At 46.6% G+C, this 16,988-nt stretch overlaps 1 protein-coding gene across 13 annotated transcripts in view; it reads left to right on the top strand.

The window, feature by feature from the left end:
* The window catches only part of USP19 (ubiquitin specific peptidase 19), a 43,473-nt gene extending 31,746 nt beyond the window's left edge, over positions 1 to 11,727 (top strand). For 12 of the 13 annotated variants that reach the window (XM_054975413.1, XM_054975412.1, XM_054975409.1 and 9 more), the window contains 6 exons: positions 386 to 496; positions 1,685 to 1,901; positions 2,648 to 2,800; positions 3,935 to 4,098; positions 5,877 to 6,061; positions 7,927 to 9,665. In XM_054975413.1, the coding sequence (XP_054831388.1) occupies positions 386 to 496; positions 1,685 to 1,901; positions 2,648 to 2,800; positions 3,935 to 4,098; positions 5,877 to 6,061; positions 7,927 to 8,145 (1,049 nt within the window). In that variant the 3' untranslated portion in view covers positions 8,146 to 9,665. Of the gene's footprint in view, positions 1 to 385; positions 497 to 1,684; positions 1,902 to 2,647; positions 2,801 to 3,934; positions 4,099 to 5,876; positions 6,062 to 7,926; positions 9,666 to 10,656 lie in introns of those variants that run through there. The other variant, XM_054975420.1, reaches the window with a different exon arrangement.
* The last annotated feature ends 5,261 nt before the right edge of the window (positions 11,728 to 16,988 follow it).

The raw sequence follows: 16,988 nt of genomic DNA, 5'->3' as shown, positions 1-16,988 counted from the left end.
CAAAATGAATGATCAAATTAGTTTGCTTTGTTTAGCGTACTTCTTTGGCATGCTTTCTTGCTTGCCCCCTGGGCATTGCATTCACTCAAACAGCCTGCCAGGAGTAGAACACTGGGATTAGGAAAATTTCTTAAGCCAGGCATTTTCTCCATGCTTTGAGGCATATATGCTGCTTGAGTGCAGCCTGGCTGTCAAGAAGCAGACGTTGCCCTGAGGTCAACTTTTGTGTGGTTCTTCTGAAAGACCACATGTGTCTTGATGTCCAAGGCATGCCATGGAATATGACGCGTCCCAGCTAGTTCATCCGTATGCCTGCCTGTGGGAAGATTGGAGGGGGCTGCGGACTGTGTCATCACTGGTCTTTCCTTCCCGTGCTTGCCCGTAGCTGCCATCCCTGGTTACCAGCATCCAGCCGAGGGGCCGAGTCCCCATGCCACCCAGTTCTACATCAACAAGGTTGATGCAGCCAACAAAGAGCAGAAGCTGGAGGATAAGGGTGAGTCTTGTGGTGGTAGAGTTTGGAATTTCCCGGCTGACAGTGTCTTGAAGCTTTGAGACTTGGCTGTCATTGGACGGGGAGGAAGGAGGAGAGTCACACAGCTTTAGGGAGAAGTTTCCCAAACGAGGAGTGATACTGGCCAGGTCTAGTCTGTTACGCCCAAAGAAGGCAGGTATGGATGCTGCTTGACTGGCTGTGGCGGAGTCTCTCTGCATTTTGCACTGAATGACATCTGTCTGTTGAAGGTTGAAGCTTTTAAGCTGTGTGATGTAACACAGTCCCAGCATAGACAGAGAGCCAGCGTGGTGCAGGGGTTAGATTGCCAGACTAGGATCTAGGAGAACCAGAGCTGAATCCCCGCTCTGCCATGGAAGCTCACGGGGTGACCTTGTGCCAATCTCATTCTCTCAACCTAACATACCTCAGAGCAATGTTGTTGAGAGGATAAAATGGAGAGGAGGAGGGGGATGTAAACTGCATTGAGATGAAAAGTGGAGGGTAAATGAAGAAAACAAACAAGTACTGTTTTGCATATTTCTTCGCGATCTGGGCAGAGGCCGTTTGAAAAGGATCATGTAGTAGAAAGAATCTTGGGACCCTGGCAGGCTACTGCCAGCATAGTTCTTGAGAGTGAGGCTTCCTATCAGCTTCTCCTGCGCAGTTGATATAGCTCTCTGCTACACAGTTGCAGAAACAGACAATGGGGACCATCATTCGCTGCATTCCAGAGATGCACTCGTGCGCGCGCGCGCGCGCACGCGCTCTCTCTCTCTCTCTCTCTCTCTCTCTCTCCCCCCCCCCATCCGTTAACCCAAGGAGCCAGCCATGTATCGTGTGGGTAGAACGTTGGTTAGAGCTCAGCTGGGGTAGTTGTGGACTGGACAGATTTATTACTTGGATCCTTGGTTTGCCATGTTTAAATTAGGATTAATAATAGCCTCCTTTTACAGGGTCATAAAGAGAAGATCTAATTTTAAGGCTTGCATATTATTGTTTACAAAATGATATTGAAATAATAATAAGTAATAAATACTCCTTTTCTGCTTCCCCTCATGTTTGTCATTCCATATTCTCTTTGGTGAAGTGTCTAAACAGCAGCCCCAGATAGTCCCTCGTTTGCATTTCTTGGGGACAGTGGGGATGGAATGGGCAGTGCACCCACCTGTGAACATCTTGTCCCTACAGGAGATGCCCCACTAGATCTGACCAATGACTGCTCCCTCGCGCTGGTGTGGAAGAATAATGAGAGGATGAAGGAATTTGTGCTGGTTGAGTCCAAAGAGCTGGAATGTGTGGAGGATCCAGGCTCGGCCAGTGAGGCAGCCAGGGCTGGCCATTTTACCCTTGAACAATGCCTCAACCTCTTTACCAAACCAGAGGTGCTGGCCCCAGAGGAGGCCTGGTAAGGAAGAGGTCTGGAGAAATCCTAATAGATGGGATTGGGGTGCAGAACTGTGCAGGAAAAATGATAAAATTTTAGAACAAGCACAAAACAGACATTTTGAATTTGCAGCTGGTTTGAGGGCTTCAAATGCTTTGTTTTTGTTAGGAGGAGGAAGGGTTGCTTCTAAGAATATTGGAACATAATAGATTTGAAGAGTGCTGGGAATTGATTGTGGGTGGAGGGACCGAGAATTGAAAAGCCCTGCTAAACAATGCAAACTTCTGAGGTCCCTATCAAAGAAATTCCCGTGTCATGCACCTAGTCACAGCCATGTTCTCTGAAACCATATTGTGTAGAGACCTTTGTCTAAGTTAAGAAGCTCAGATTTCAAAAGTCCGCATCATCCACCAAATTCAGAACGCCACAGAGCAGGCCTGGGTCAGTCGTGCATCCCGGGATCTCAGAAATTCACCACCCACTCTCCTGGTCCCCTTAAGTAAGAGTCAAAAGAGAGAGGAGGATAAGGGTAAAATGCAATGCTTGGTAGGAGGAACTGTCACTCACTGGCGGAACCCGTGCTTTGCATTCACAAGCTCCTAAGTCCAGTTCCTGACAATTCAAGGTAAAGGAGCTTGAGAAGCAGGTGTTCGGGAAAGGCCTTCCTCTTCCTGTGGGAAACTTGCTGTCAGCGTAGCCAGAACCAGTGTGACAAGGCAGTTCCAAATAATCCGCTGCTCTCTGTTTTCTGTGCCACTTTTCCACAGGTACTGCCCGAAGTGTAAGCAGCATCGTGAGGCGTCGAAGCAGCTCATGTTGTGGCGCCTACCCAATGTCCTCATCATCCAGCTCAAGCGCTTCTCCTTCCGCAGCTTTATCTGGAGGGACAAGATCAACGACATGGTGGATTTCCCTGTCAGGTAAAAGGATGCTGCTGCTGAGCGTTGTCCTGCCTCGCCTCCTTGTGCCCCTTGAGCAGAGTGGCATCTCTGAATAACAGTCTCTTTTAGCCCATATCAGGCATGGGGGTGTGTGTGTTGCAGTGTTTCCTCGGACTGTACCCTGGCTTCTTGGTAAACTGCTGCCGTTGTATCTTTGCCTTTGGTTCAGTTAAATATGGCAGGACAGGTTCTGCAGGTGGCAGTTTGAGTAGCCTTTTTATCATTGTGAGGGGAGGATGGAAGTTGGGATAGAAGGGACTTGGTCTGTGGAGGGAGAAGAAGAATAGCCATTTGGTCCCTTAGTTTACTGTAGAGTCACTTTTCATCAGCAAGAGTTTGCCTCATCAGGTACACAAATGAGGCCCTATCTATGAGACCTCTCTGGTAAGGTGCCCATGTACACAGGTATCTGCCACCTTTTATTGATGATTTCATGCATCTGATAGCATAGACTCTTGTGCTGCTTAAACATTGATGTGACACAGATCTCTGTCTCATCTTTCTGGCTATTCTTCTGAGGTCTGTTCATGTTTTGAAAGGAAATTCCTGCATTCATGACTGAGGAGCAGTTCCTTAGATTCCTCTCTACCCTTTTGCCAGGGTGAGGGGACTTGAAACTGAGTCCCGTGTCTTAATATAAACTGTCACCGGAGTCTTTTGCGTGCTTCACCTGTTCTTCCAGGCACTTCAGGCCTTGTTCATATTTGAGCACGGCTCAAATGCTAGCCAGTTTATTTATTATTTATTTAGAGAATGCGTATGCTACCTCTCCAGAAGCTGCTTCTCAACAAAACAAAAATAAAGCAAGTCGACACATGGGTTCACATTTGATGGGCGGGATGATAGTTCAATGACCAGGGAAGCACAGATGAGATCCATTTCATAATATTTGTGCCACAGAGTCTCCTCTAGGTTGCTTCAGTTCCAATAATGCCTGTCCAGATTCCTTGCCATAGGATAGGCTCTAAACCTAATTAAACAAGCGTGGAGGATTGCCATGTAGATGAATATTGAATGACAAGCCCGGAAGTCTCCGAGAATGGGATGGTGGGGCTTGAGTTTGGCTGTATAAGGTTGAGGAAACCTCCTCATTTGTGCAATCTGTATCTCCAGAAGCTTGGACCTGAGCAAGTTCTGCATTGGCCAGAAGGATGAGCAGCAGCTGCCCATGTATGACCTCTATGCAGTTATCAATCACTATGGGGGAATGATTGGCGGACACTACACAGCCTACGCCCGGCTGCCCAGTGACAAGAACAGTCAACGCAGTGATGTGGGTGAGTACAAGTGGTGTGATGGCCATGGGTAGGCTAAGCCACATGCCTGTCATCCATGTAAGGGGGCTGGGGCTGGGAGAGGAGCACAATGCAAACGAAGCCGCCTTGGCTGGAATAGCATCATGGCAACAGAGACAATTAGAAACCCTTTTATCTGGTTGGCTGTTTTGGGAGATAGGATGCTGGACTAGCTAGACCACTGGCCTTGATCCATCAGGTCTTCTAGGGAAAGAGGCTGGGGGGGATCTTCCTGCTTTATTCAGGTCGTGTGTAAGGGAGAGAAGAGCTTCCTTCACATGGTGGTATGTTCTCAGGGCAGAAAAGCTTTGCCTCTCAGAACAGATCAGCCTTTTCCTCTCAGTTTGAGAAAACGATGGACTCCCTTAGGCCTTTATCATGGGAGTAGGATTGGTGCAGGTGTCATCCTCTGCTAAAACTAAAAGCAGTAGGGCCCCAACATAGTAGGAGTTACAGAATCATATGTCACAATAATAACTGCGCTTATATACCGCCCTTCTAGTCAGATTAGTGCCCTGCTCAGAGCAGTGGACAAAGTCAGCATATTATTATCCTCACAATACAGCTGGGGCTGAGAGGAGTAGCTTACGCAGGGCCACCTAGTGAGCTCATGGCAGAAGAGGGATTCAAACTAGCACTTAACTACTATGCCACAGCAGCTCTATAGCAACCCTCAAAAGCGTCTCATTCCTCTCTGCTCCCAGGGAAATAGTCAATACAGGGTCCTTTTGTATTGAGACATCACAAAAACGGGGCGGGGAGGTCAGTTTAATCAGCTTGAGTTTTTAAGGACATGTTAGAATTTTTCAGGGGAGTGGACCACTAATGATAACTTGAAGAGATTAATAATAAACAGGAACTTTTTTGTTTTCTGATATTGTGCAAATGAAGCATCGTGACCAGAACCTGGTAGCTGGTTATTCAGCTCCACTTTCACTTGAGATACTGTTCCACACTCTTAGTTTGTGGAGATGCAGGCAACGTGCGCTGAAAGGTCCACTGTTCACAGACAGCTGCTGTGTCCTGAACATCCTCTCTTCCTTAACTTGTTCCAGTTAAATACACCTTCTCATTGCTTGGTTTGTCTCAGCTGACCTAGTGAAATGGAGTGAATTGAAAGATAGACGTTTGAAATTCTTAAATCAGTACGTGGCTGTGCCCTTCATTTAAATACATTTACAAGGAAGGGGTTGAGGATCCTCCTTTTCCCTCTCCTGTCTACCCACTCCCGCTAGCTGTTTCAACATAAGTCAGCTTGCTTGTTCATTTCACTGTAGTATGGGAGACCCTTCTGTATTGGTGGGGAAACACATCACAGCTTTACTGAGTGAGGAATGCCACCTTTGGGGCTTTGTTCTTTCAGTTCTTAATGATAACATAGAGCTTGTCTTAAAGAGGAGTGAGAGAAAGTGAGTTTAGGGTCTCTTTCTAACAGCCTTACACATCCCAGATTGGTTCTTTATGTCTGTTCCTGTTGCCACAGAAAATGGCATCCATGCAAACAAACATGATGGCAAGGTAAGGATATAGTAAGCAACACTTTTGCTGAGCTAGGTGGGCATGCTGAGGGTGAGATGCAGCTTGCGCTTTTGTTGACTGACCACAGATGCCTGTGAGGTACAGCCGGGAGATCAAGTTGTAGGAGATCAGGGAGAAACCTGGTAACTGGACAGGCAGGCCTCCTCTCTGGGTTTGGGCTGAAGAGAGTTATGTGCATGGAGGATTCTGCGCTTACATTTTTCTGTCCTGCCCCCAAACAGGTTGGAGGCTCTTCGACGACAGCACTGTCACAACAGTGGATGAAAGCCAGGTGGTGACCCGATATGCCTACGTGCTTTTCTACCGCCGGCGGAACTCTCCTGTAGAGAGACCTCCCAGAGGGCCACCCCACCCTACAGATCCTCGGGCTGAATTGGCCCCATCTGCTGAGGCAGCAGCCAATCAGGTGAGAGCTCGGAGGAGGGGGAATTAAATGTTCTTTTTTTAAGGTGAGTATTCACTTTAATGTCTCCCATTAGTCAGGAGGCTTAATGTCACTAATGAAGGTGGGCTTCCGTCTTTGACTTACAGCTCTGAGTAGTGATGGCAGGCTGCAGATGTTGTGAGTCTAGTTACAGTCAGAGAAAGGCACTTGGGGTTGTCAGGAAGAGATCCCTCTCTGGAGCAGGAGGGCCGCTGTGGCTTGTAAGAATGAAGAGGGCAGAATTGGTTGGGCCCGAAAGGTGCTGCCAGTTGCAGAGCCTTGAGTAATAGTACCTGATCCTGTGCAAAATGAGCTGAAGGGTGTCCTTGAGCGTGCAGAGTGATGACCTGCATGGCGGGGAGGTCCTTCAGACAGCCAGGGTTGCATAGGTTTTAATGAGCCTAGCGGTGGCGCTGGACTACTGTGCATTCAATGCTGCTGGTTTACATGCCCTCCTCCTGCACATTAACATGCTGGAAATGGGGCAAGCAGCATGCCAGCAGTGGCTCTTACATACGCCCTGCTAGCAACCCTGGCGCAGTCTCAAACATGAGCTTCTCCCAGGTGTGAGTGTGGTGGGGGCTACTGGCTCATCCTTCTGCTATTCTCATGCAATAAGTGACTTTCTGGGCACAGAGGGTCAAACTGAATTCTCTCCAGGGCTGTGCGAGGCAAGGCTGCATTGTTCTTGCCTATTCTGTGTCGCCTCCTGTCCACTGAAGCTGGGCAGTCTGATTTTTTTGTTGTTTGTGTGTGGCATCTGGCAGTGGTCTTTCTAGTCCTTGGATGCCCGACACATCCAGAATGCTGGGAACCTGTTACCTTGGGGAAAGAGCAGGCACAGTACTCATCTGTTCAAAGAAGCTGCCAAAAGAGAAGCAGCCTACATGCTTAAGCCAAGATTCCCTTCATGCGTGTGGACACTGGCAGCCAGCCTCCAGTGGCGAGTCTGTGGCACCTCATGCCAGCTTCAGCATCTCCTTCCCTGACCTGTGGGAGTATGGGAAGCAGCAATCCCTTCTATCTACAGCCACCAGGGGGATGGAGTAGGAGAGATGGCTGTGGATTCTGCCTGCCTCTCTGCACCTCATGTAGGAAAAATAATCTCTGTGATTGGCTGACTGGTCTGAATGTACGTGGACAAGCTGATCTGACTGATTGCTCCATGACTAATTCTTCCTTTTGCGCCTGTTTTAATTTTTTTTAAAAAGAGTGAGCTGTGATTGGCTTGTCATTTCTTGAATGGCTTCATGACTTTCCACTTGCCAAAAGCTGAGCTGTTGGTTGGCTGTTGTCTTTTTATGAAAGAACCTCATGTGCTCAACCTGCAAACAATTGGATGTGACTGGCGGTCATCATCAGATCCTCATGTTCTCACCAGCAAAAGTTCGGCTGTGATTGGCTGTTTGTGAATGATCCTCCGTGTTCTCACCTGTTATGAGTGGTTGGTCTGCTGAATAATTTCCGTGCGTTCAAGGAAGCATGGGCTGTGATTACTATGTGCCTGGGGTCTGAGGAAAGGATTAAGCTGGCACTGGTTCTCGAACTCCAGGAAAAAAATCTCTTCCCATCACCAAGCCAAGTCAGCATGGATGCCTCATTCTGAAACAGGGGCTTTGCCTTCGATCATCTCATGGTTTGAGTTACTTACTCTGTCTCTAGGAGATCCCTGAGGATTGAACTGGGCCTGCTGCTGGAGCTGTAGGTGGGAAGAGGGAGCTCGTGAGGCTGTGGCACAGAAACGACAGTCGTGAAGGGGTGGGAAAGGTAGGGGGCAGAGTTTGGGTTATTTGGGTGCTTGCCAATGTGTTTCTCCCCAAGTGCTGACGCAGGTTTCCACATCGCAGGCTTCTCTGCTCTGGCAGGAACTGGAGGCTGAAGAGGAAGCTGCCAGGAGGCTGATGGGGAACGCCTGGAGGCCTTGTAGCCGAAAAATGAAACGCCTCACCTCGGAGTGTCCTGATGAAGGCCGTGTCCGATATTTTGTCCTAGGCACCATGGCGGCCATTGTGGCACTTTTCTTGAATGTCTTCTACCCACTCATCTATCAAACTCGCTGGAGGTAGCAGCCAGCAGCAGCAAATCACCAGGAGGGAGGCAGGCAGCTTACTTCCACCTGGGCTCTCCCTCCTTTATATCTTTTTGGTGAGGGGCTGGGAAGCTCCTTGCCAGGTAGGTGTAGGAAGAAGCCCTTGTGCCAATATCTCCCTGTGGAGAAGATGCCAATTCCAGGGCCTGCTCTATCCCACTTGACTGACTACATGGATTTATAATCTGGGAAGAGTCCTTCTGGTTCACTGCCTAGGGAATCTCAGTTGGACTGACTTCTGTCCTAAATAGCTCCTGTAGACCTTGGCCCTTGCACAGTAAGTGCTGGCAAATACATGTATTCTGATGGGAGCTGCAGATGCACATCTGTCCCTGTAGCTGGATGCAATATGTTTGCTTTGATCACTCTGTCTTGGGTCAGTCCATCCCCTCATTGGTGCCTAGTTTCTGGAGGTTGTACCAGCTTTCCAAGTTGGGCATTATCCCAGTGCTCGAAGCAAGATGGAGTAAGATCTTTGGCCCACCATTTTGAATGGGTGTCTGCTTCTTGAGGGCTGGTGGGTAGGGGAATAGGCATTGCTGATTCTTCCAGGTATTGGTGGATTGGGTTGGATTCCTTCTCCCCGATGATGGATTGGCTTGCAGCCTGGTCTTCTCCCCTCCCCCCCTCCGGCCCCCACCACTTTAGATGTTTTCTCTCTAGACGTGACACTGGACTGCAATGTAGAGTGCAAATGGGAATTTGTCTTCTCATCCTGTTCCTCAAGCAAGGCCTGTGTTATGTTAAGCAGTCTGTAACAAAGGGCTACAGCAGAACTGAAGACACTACTTTGATTTTATATGTTGGCTCCTGTACGCATCTCTGAGAATGCATATGCATTTGTCTCTTCCCACATGTAGTAGTGAAAGAGTGTGTCATTGGAGTTGCAAGTCTGTGTTTTTGATTTAGTCGCACAAACCATGCTTCCTCACACATAATACAGCATCTCTCCTGTGTCTCTAGACCACAGATTCATCCTTAGTTTCCCTAATGTACGCTTTGACTGCAGCCAGATGACTAAAAGTTGTCTTGCACATTTGTTCTCTAGGGGAAATAATCCTTTGCAACGTCCTCCTTTTGGTTTGTGTATGATTGACTGCTCCTATTGGTCGTATGTTTTATGGAAATCTAATGAAAGCTCTTAAAAATTTCCCAGCACTTTTGAAAAGGCTTTTTCTGTCTGCCAGGGCCCAGAAGGTTAACTGGTGCACATTGCGGCTGTGCCCCAGGCAGTATCCCCTGGGCCAAAGAGCACGGCCTGACCTATATGTGGTTATGGTGGGGGGCATTTCCAGTGGCGCAAAGGGAAGACCCCCCTGCCTTGCTTGGTGGAGAAAGGCACTGCATTGTGAAAAAGCTTTTGCTGTATTTATTTATTGTATTTAATAAAACCTAAACTGTTCCAAAAAGATGGTTTGACTGCTTTCTTTGCTCATCTGTTGCTCTGTCACTTAAAGCACCTGCTTTGTAAAGTTATCAGGAGAATTATGCCGGGCCCCCAACATGCTCCCACTCTTCCAGTATGCGCCTTGCCACTGGCCCACTAGCCTGTCTAGTCATAGCTTCTTGCTGCTTTTGGTTTAGTGGGGACCTGAATGTTGGGAATTGAGTGTTCAGTACATTTTAGCAAGATGTCTGCCAAAAAAAAAAAAGACCGTAGTGTAGATGGGAACTCAGAACCAGAAGGGCTGAGGCAGCGCTCTGTATGTTGCAATTTCTTTGTGAATATAGAATTTGCTACTAGAGGGGACGTTCAGCAGTCTCTGGCATTCATGTAAAATAAGCAATAAGTTCTATGCCTTATAGCTGCAAAGACTTCTAGAAGCTTAAGGCCAATGTCTGTTGAAATTTTAAAGGAAGGGCTTGGGAGAGTTTTCAGTGGGCAGCTTTTGAGTACTTACATAGCCTACAGCAGAAGCAGCAGAATACAGTATGCACAATAAGTGAATGAAAACAAATTTGTAGAAATTACAGGCTGCAAAATTAATCTTCCTTAGCATAGATTGTTGGTTACCTTGGCAAAAAATACTTATTTTTAGTGCAGTGTATCTAACCATAGATTGACGGATGACAATTCAGAGCTTTAGAAGAAAGACAGGGCAATGTATAGCTTTAAACATCTAGATTTTTAAAAAATAATTGGTATGTGAACATACCTTTTAAAGACAGTAGCTACCCTGTGCCATAATACCAGCATGAATCTTTTATTGCATGCCTATCGGACACCATAACTGTGCCACCAAACTGAAAAGAGAATAGCTTTAAAGGGGAAGAGGCAATCAGCAAATTGTTAATAAAAATAATTTTATTTTCAAAACGGATTCGGCATCTTAAAATCTCAGGATGCAAATATCTTACCTGTTGGAAACAAGTAGATAAACCTCTTCCATCAGCTGCTACCAGGGTGGGTGGCGATGAAGGGATTTGGGCATGGTCGTGGGGCTCTTCCTCCTCCCGCTTACTGTCTGATGCTTTGTTCTATTTGCAGGGAATTAGCTCGCAGCCCTTTGGAACCAGCCTGGCCCCTGAAGTTGCTCCCCTGCTGGCACCTGAGGGGGTGACAGAACACCCCACTCCATCCTACAGCAACATGGAGGAAGTTGACTAAGGCATCCTGCAGTGGAGGGGGGAGGGTGTACATAAGGCTTTGTTTTTGTGGTTCCCCTCTCTCTTTAATCCCCCGCCCCCTTGTGACATACCCCTGCAGTGGGAAGGAGAAGGAGCTGCTGTGACATTTTCTTGAGCACACAAGCACTTTCTGCTCCACCCCTTCCTCCTCCCCTGCATTTTGGAAAGGTTCCCTTTTTTTGGTGGCCCCTGCTAAGAGGGTGCTCTGTGCCAGTATGCAGAAGGAGGCACCCTTTGAGCGTCTACCGCAGTCCCCTGAAGCTCTTGCACCCCACTCCTAAGGGTTCCAGTTAAGCCTCCTAGCAGTCAGGCTGGAGATCCCTGACAAGCCCTGCATCCTCCCATATACCCAACCTGTCCTTCGGTGGGGGGTGGGTATCATTGGCCTCTGCCCCTAAGGGACCTCCTCCCTATTTGCCATACCATGGGTGCCTGCTTCACAATCTTCCACAGTCCCTCTTCACCTGTACCCTCTCCCACTTCATCCTACACATGCTCCTTTTTGATAGCCCAAGGTCAGGACATCTTGGCAGCAAAATGGGCAGGACATGTACTTCTGTCTCCTTGGTCCTTTTTGCCCCATCACCAGCATTGCTTAGATTGGCAGAAAAAGGGGGATGGAGACTAGCCCTGTCATTGCCTTTTCTCACTCTGTGCAGAAGGCATGGGGCTGTGGCTTGTCCTCCTCTTTGGCCGCCTCTCCTCAAGCGTTTCAGTTTCTCAGCCCCTTGTGTGACTTCCCTGGATTGGGAAGCCATTGCCATCAACATCTCTATTTAAATGGTTGGCTCCCCGCCTCCATCACCCGCTCTTGGAATCGCTGTAACCAAATGAGGCTGCCCTGGGCCCATTCCCAGGACGTCTCAGTCTTGCTCTTTCTTTGTATAAAGTTGGTGTTTGTCTTGGGTTCTGAGTCATTAAATTCTACTCAATGCTGCTTGTTCCTGTGTTTGTGTGCTGTTCTGTCTACTGCGATGCCACCTTGGCAGGCATGGACTTCCAGCATAGGCACAGATAAAGTGTACAGATAAAGGATTGGATTCAGCCAGCCTTTCTGCTGGTGCAAAAAGGAGGAGAGGTCCCTTGTGACGACCTTAAAAAGATATGTATGCATGGGTGACAGCCATTTGGGATGAGGTGTCATCTTATATTCAGGGTCATTTTTGAGTAAATACAATACAAAGGGCTGTGATAGGGAGGGAATGCTGGGTGACAATTGCCAAAAATGCTCACTCGATCCAACCCCAACCTGCCACTTGAATTATAAACTTTATTCTCTGCTGCCTCCTTGCCAGTGCATTTTTGGAGTCGGGGAAGGAATAGTTTTGGTTGGCACTTCAAGATGTCTGTATAGAAATTGTTTTGCTGTCCTGATTTATTCAGGTTTAGGAGCCCTTTTCTATAACTAGAAATCAGTTTACGAAAGTATGTTCTCACTGTCTTGCTATGTGTGCCGTTTGCTGGTGTGAATTTTATGCCTTCTACTTAGAGCAAATGCACTGAGCAGTAGAATACCAGGAAATCTAAGCTTGTGCAACATTACAGTACTGAAAACTTTTTCATCTTACAGTGCTTACTAATTTCTCAATCATTAGAAAACATTTATTACCTACATCTAAGCGAAAGACTCAGTTATACAGAGCTTTGATTAGGTTGCTTTGTCTACAGCTCCAAATATGCTGGGGTCTGATTTTTCATACGGAGATGATAATGTCAGCGTATAATGTTGCTAATACCATGTGAAAAAACCTAAAAGTTGCAATGTCAGACAAAATATTTGAAAACTAGCATTTTCTTCTGTGTGGTAACTGTTGAGGTTTCAAACGGGGTGTTTGTGGGAAATGACCACCTTATCTGGATAGTGGGAGGAAATGGACACTAACTGCGAGCAGAAGTTTCCACTTTAGAAAACAAACTTGATTCAGACAGAACAAACTAGGGGTAACAGAGATAACAGTGGCAACTCTTGTCCTGGTTGCAAAATAAGATGAGTAAGACCTCATTCTCAAAAGCTGTAAAGGTTTGGCAAAAAAAATATTGTATTTACTCAAAAATGACCCTGAATATAAGATGACATCTCTCCCCCTCCTAAAAAAAAAATTGCACACAAAATACTTAGTCTTTCATTTGAGTAAACTTGGTCAGAGTTGTTCACTTTAATAATTAATTCCCTGCCACTTAAAATGGGGAGAGGTGAGGGTTGGCATCTCCCGGGCTAGCTCTGATAATACACTGAGAGAGACTCTTGTGAGAGAAATTAAACTTCTGCCAGTTACCTTTGAAAGTCTCCTTTATAGTGGAAAACCCACTGAAATAGAAGAGCTGTCTATTGGAAGTGACTGAGAGTGAGTAAGAGGGGCCCATGCAGCCAAGGGGTAGAGTCACATCCTGATGAGAAGGGGTAGTTAGCAATTTGAATAGGGAAAGGGGGGGTGGAGGGAGTGAGGTGATCATGGGTCTTTCCTGGTTACTAATGGGAAGACTGAAATTGTACCTGGACTTCCTTAGAGAGAAGACTGCTAATGGCAGATGAGATTCCTTAAGTGACAGGTTGCTCACCATTACTGATTATCCTTTAATATGTGCAGCTGAAGTGGAATTTGGGGTGCAGTTTAAGGGTGTCTGCTCAATTCACACTGAGCAAGGCAGTGGTCTGACAGGCTTGGCCGGTACCCCATTTGAATGCTGGACCAATATACCTTGATAGTAGTAATAGGCCTGTTTTGTTTAAAACTGTCCCAGGTCTGCCCCAATCCAGGTGGCTCTGTTTTTTACAGCAGATGTGGGCAAGTGGATGACAGGGGCTTGGACCTTTTGTACTCCTGCTTCTGCCCCTGTAGGCCCTGACCTGGGGTGCTGTTCAGCAAAATGTATTCCTTATTGGTGCTGGCATTTGGCAGAAGTCAAAAGCTCTTTGGGATGGGGAAAACAAACAGGGAGGTAAATATAAAATGAGAGGGATTAGCATCTCCTCATGCCCTTTTACTTAAACAAAACTTCTGTCCTGTGCATCACACATTATTGGGCAGGCCTGGGTTTAAGTATACAGGTCAGTTGCTGTCCTATTTAATCTGACCTTGAATTCTGATTTTCTGGAATCCTCTGCCTCACCTAAGGGTTCCTTGACAAGGCAATGTTGAAAAGGGTTCTCTGAAAGCCAGGAAGTTTGCAAGTTACTTGACTATGCTCTCTGGCCTTGTGGGTCGGGCAAAGGGGCCATCAGCATTGCTGGGCGTGAGATTTTGTTAGAAATCATTCAGCTTTGCTCTCCTGCTCTGATTCGATGAAGATGCAGCATGTTTTCTATGGGGGAAGCCAGACGCAGATTTGAACTCTTTTTACAGGCAGACAAAAGGAGCAGCCCAAGTGCCCCACCTCAGTCAAATGGTTTGAGGCATTAACCCTCCTGAGCCTCAAATAGGGGGCCCTGTGAAAACGGCTGCTGTCTGCTGTTGGGAGACTTCACTGTGGCATGGAATTGTTTGCTCACTGGGTGCTATGGCAACACGGCTTGCTGTCCATGGGAATGTGCTCCCGATCTTAATTCTCATGAGTTTTGGGAGGAGGGAATTGACAAGAAAAGCAAGGGTGAAATAGCCATGCTTTGTCACGTGTACAGAAACCATAATAGGACTAAGACTGTTCATGCTTTCCCCTAAAATCCCCAAATACTTCACTACGTCAGAAATCTTGGGAACAACACGGTGGGATAGGTTTGTATTTAGATTCCAGCAGTACATTTTAAACTCCATGTTCCACAGAGCTCAGAACGGTGTACAGTTCTTCCCCATTTTATCCTCACAGTAGTCCAGCGAGGCTGAGTTAGAGTGATTGGGCCAAGGTAATCTAGTGAGTTTCATGGCAGGGTGCTGATTTGAACCTTGGCCTCTTCAGTCCTAATCCAATGATTTTAACAGCCACCACATAGCCTCTTCAGTTTATGGTGGAGGAGGGATACACAACAGGTAAGGCTAAGAGAAAGAGTGACTAACCAAAGGATGCCCAAGTGAATTCATGCCTCAGTGGATGTTCAGCAGATTCCAGCTCTAGTGCTTAATCCCCACTGGCTTTCTATAAATGCCTCAGAGGAGGCACTGTAGGGTTTTTTTTCCTGTTACAAGGGATAAGTTTCCCACAAGAAACATCTACCATTCTCATGTCCAGAAAGGCTTCCCTGTCCAAAGGAGCTCTGACACCTAAATACTTTAGAATATTGAGAAACTTGACTTCCCATTAATGAGACTCACAGGCAGAAGGTTAAATCTATGTCACACTGTCAAAGACCCTGAAAACACCAGGGCCCATATTAAGGTGGCCAACTCCAGCCTGGGAAATGCTTGAAGATTTGGGGGGGGGGGCCTAGATAGGGTGGAATTTGGACACAGAAGGGAGCTCAGTAGGGCTGTTATGCTTACAGTTCACCCTCCAAGGCTGCCATTTCCTCCTGAGGAACTTATCTTCGTAGTCTGGAGATTAATTATAATTCTGGGGAAACTCCAGATCCAACCTGGAGCTTGGCAACCCTAACCAAGAGGCAGTGGATGTAAACATATGAGAATGGCAGCAAGAATGGTAAAACGGCAGGGCAGTGTACACAGTGTACAAGTTTACACAGAAGTCATTTGTGTGACTTTGGAAGGGTGGCAGGATGCATGCAACCTGGCTCCCTTGTGCCTTCCTGGATTCGCTTTCCTCCTTTTGAAGTATAGCTGACCTCAATAAATACTAACATTGCAGGAACAAGATGTTAGATTTAGATAAAAGAATTTCAAACATAGATTCAGTAAAAATGCTGGATTTAATAGTTTCAACCATATTAAACAGCACTTAAACTGTAATGCTTTTTGTAGGTACCTCAGAAAAGCATTACAGTTTATATTTTTATTTTATTTATTTTATCGTATTTATATTCCGCCCTCCCTGCAAGCAGGCTCAGGGCGGATAACAACAGATATGTAGAGTACATCTCTAGGTACAGAGGAGTTAGCTGTGTTAGTCTGTAGTTGCAAAATAGTAAAAAGTCCAGTAGCACCTTTAAGACTAACCAACTTTCTTGAGGCATAAGCTTTCGAGAACCACAGCTCTCTTAGTCTCTGTTATCACCACTTAATGGCTATGGTAAATAGCTATTGAGTTTATCTGAATTGCTGACCTAAAAGTAGCAGTTATCTTACAAAGGAATTTCAAAGGGAGCTTAGAAAGATTGCTGAATTGCAACTGATAACAAAGCTCAAGACAAAGCATCCACCCGGATTGAGTTGGGGCAAAGACTTCCTGTCTCATTACCCATGCTGATTTCTCCCCAATCACCATTCCTCTGCATACCCTACCCTATCCAATCATGCCTGCTATTGTCATTCACCAGCTTTTGTCATTTGGCTTCTGAAATCACTCCACTCACCAAAATATAAGGACAGATGGACTCACAATCTAGCTGTATTTGAAGAAAGCTGTGGCTCATGAAAGCTTATACCCTACCACAAATTTTGTTAGTCTTATAGGTGCTACTGGACTCTTGCTCTTTTCTACTGCTACAGATAGATTAACATGGCTACCTATCCTGAGTTTATCTTGTTATACAGTTAATTTTACAGTATATAGAACTGTCACAAATTACCGTACACCTCCATGCATTTTACGAACTTTTCATCCCATATTTCACATTCCTCCCCACCCCACCCTTCTCTTCAGTATACATAGATGCACCCCTCCTAGGAATTAAGGTGATACAAGGCCTTTTCTTTATCTTCCCTGTAGGGGAAAACTTTCAAGAAAATTTTAGGCAGGCATTGATCCAAGATGCTTTAAGTATGTAGGAAATCCTATCTCAGGACAAAGATCAGAATAAATGCTTTCTTTGAGTCCTTTCTGCTCTGCCTCTGATACAGATATCTGCCAAAAAATAAGGAACTCCCTCTCCCTTGTATTTCCCTGAGCAGTGTAGCGTGGGACCTTGGCACCTTTTCGTTCTGTGTTTAAGGCACTGAGGTCTTATTCTTGGTGTCTCGAGGCTGCCAAGCTGCTGTGCACCTGCCTCTCTCCATCCACCAGCATCTCCGTGGTACCCAGCAGCAAGGCGGACTCCAATTACCAGAATGCAACAGGCAAGACTGGTGCCAGCAGCCCCGGCCAATGAGGTGCAAGCTGGGAGGGGAGCAGCAGCAGATGCAGTGCCTTTCTCTGCCCATTCTC

Source organism: Eublepharis macularius, chromosome 4 (assembly GCF_028583425.1).
Source record: "Eublepharis macularius isolate TG4126 chromosome 4, MPM_Emac_v1.0, whole genome shotgun sequence".
NCBI lineage: Eukaryota > Metazoa > Chordata > Lepidosauria > Squamata > Eublepharidae > Eublepharis > Eublepharis macularius.
The sequence above is the reverse complement of the archived record's forward strand: the minus strand, read 5'-3'. Positions and strand labels throughout refer to the sequence as shown.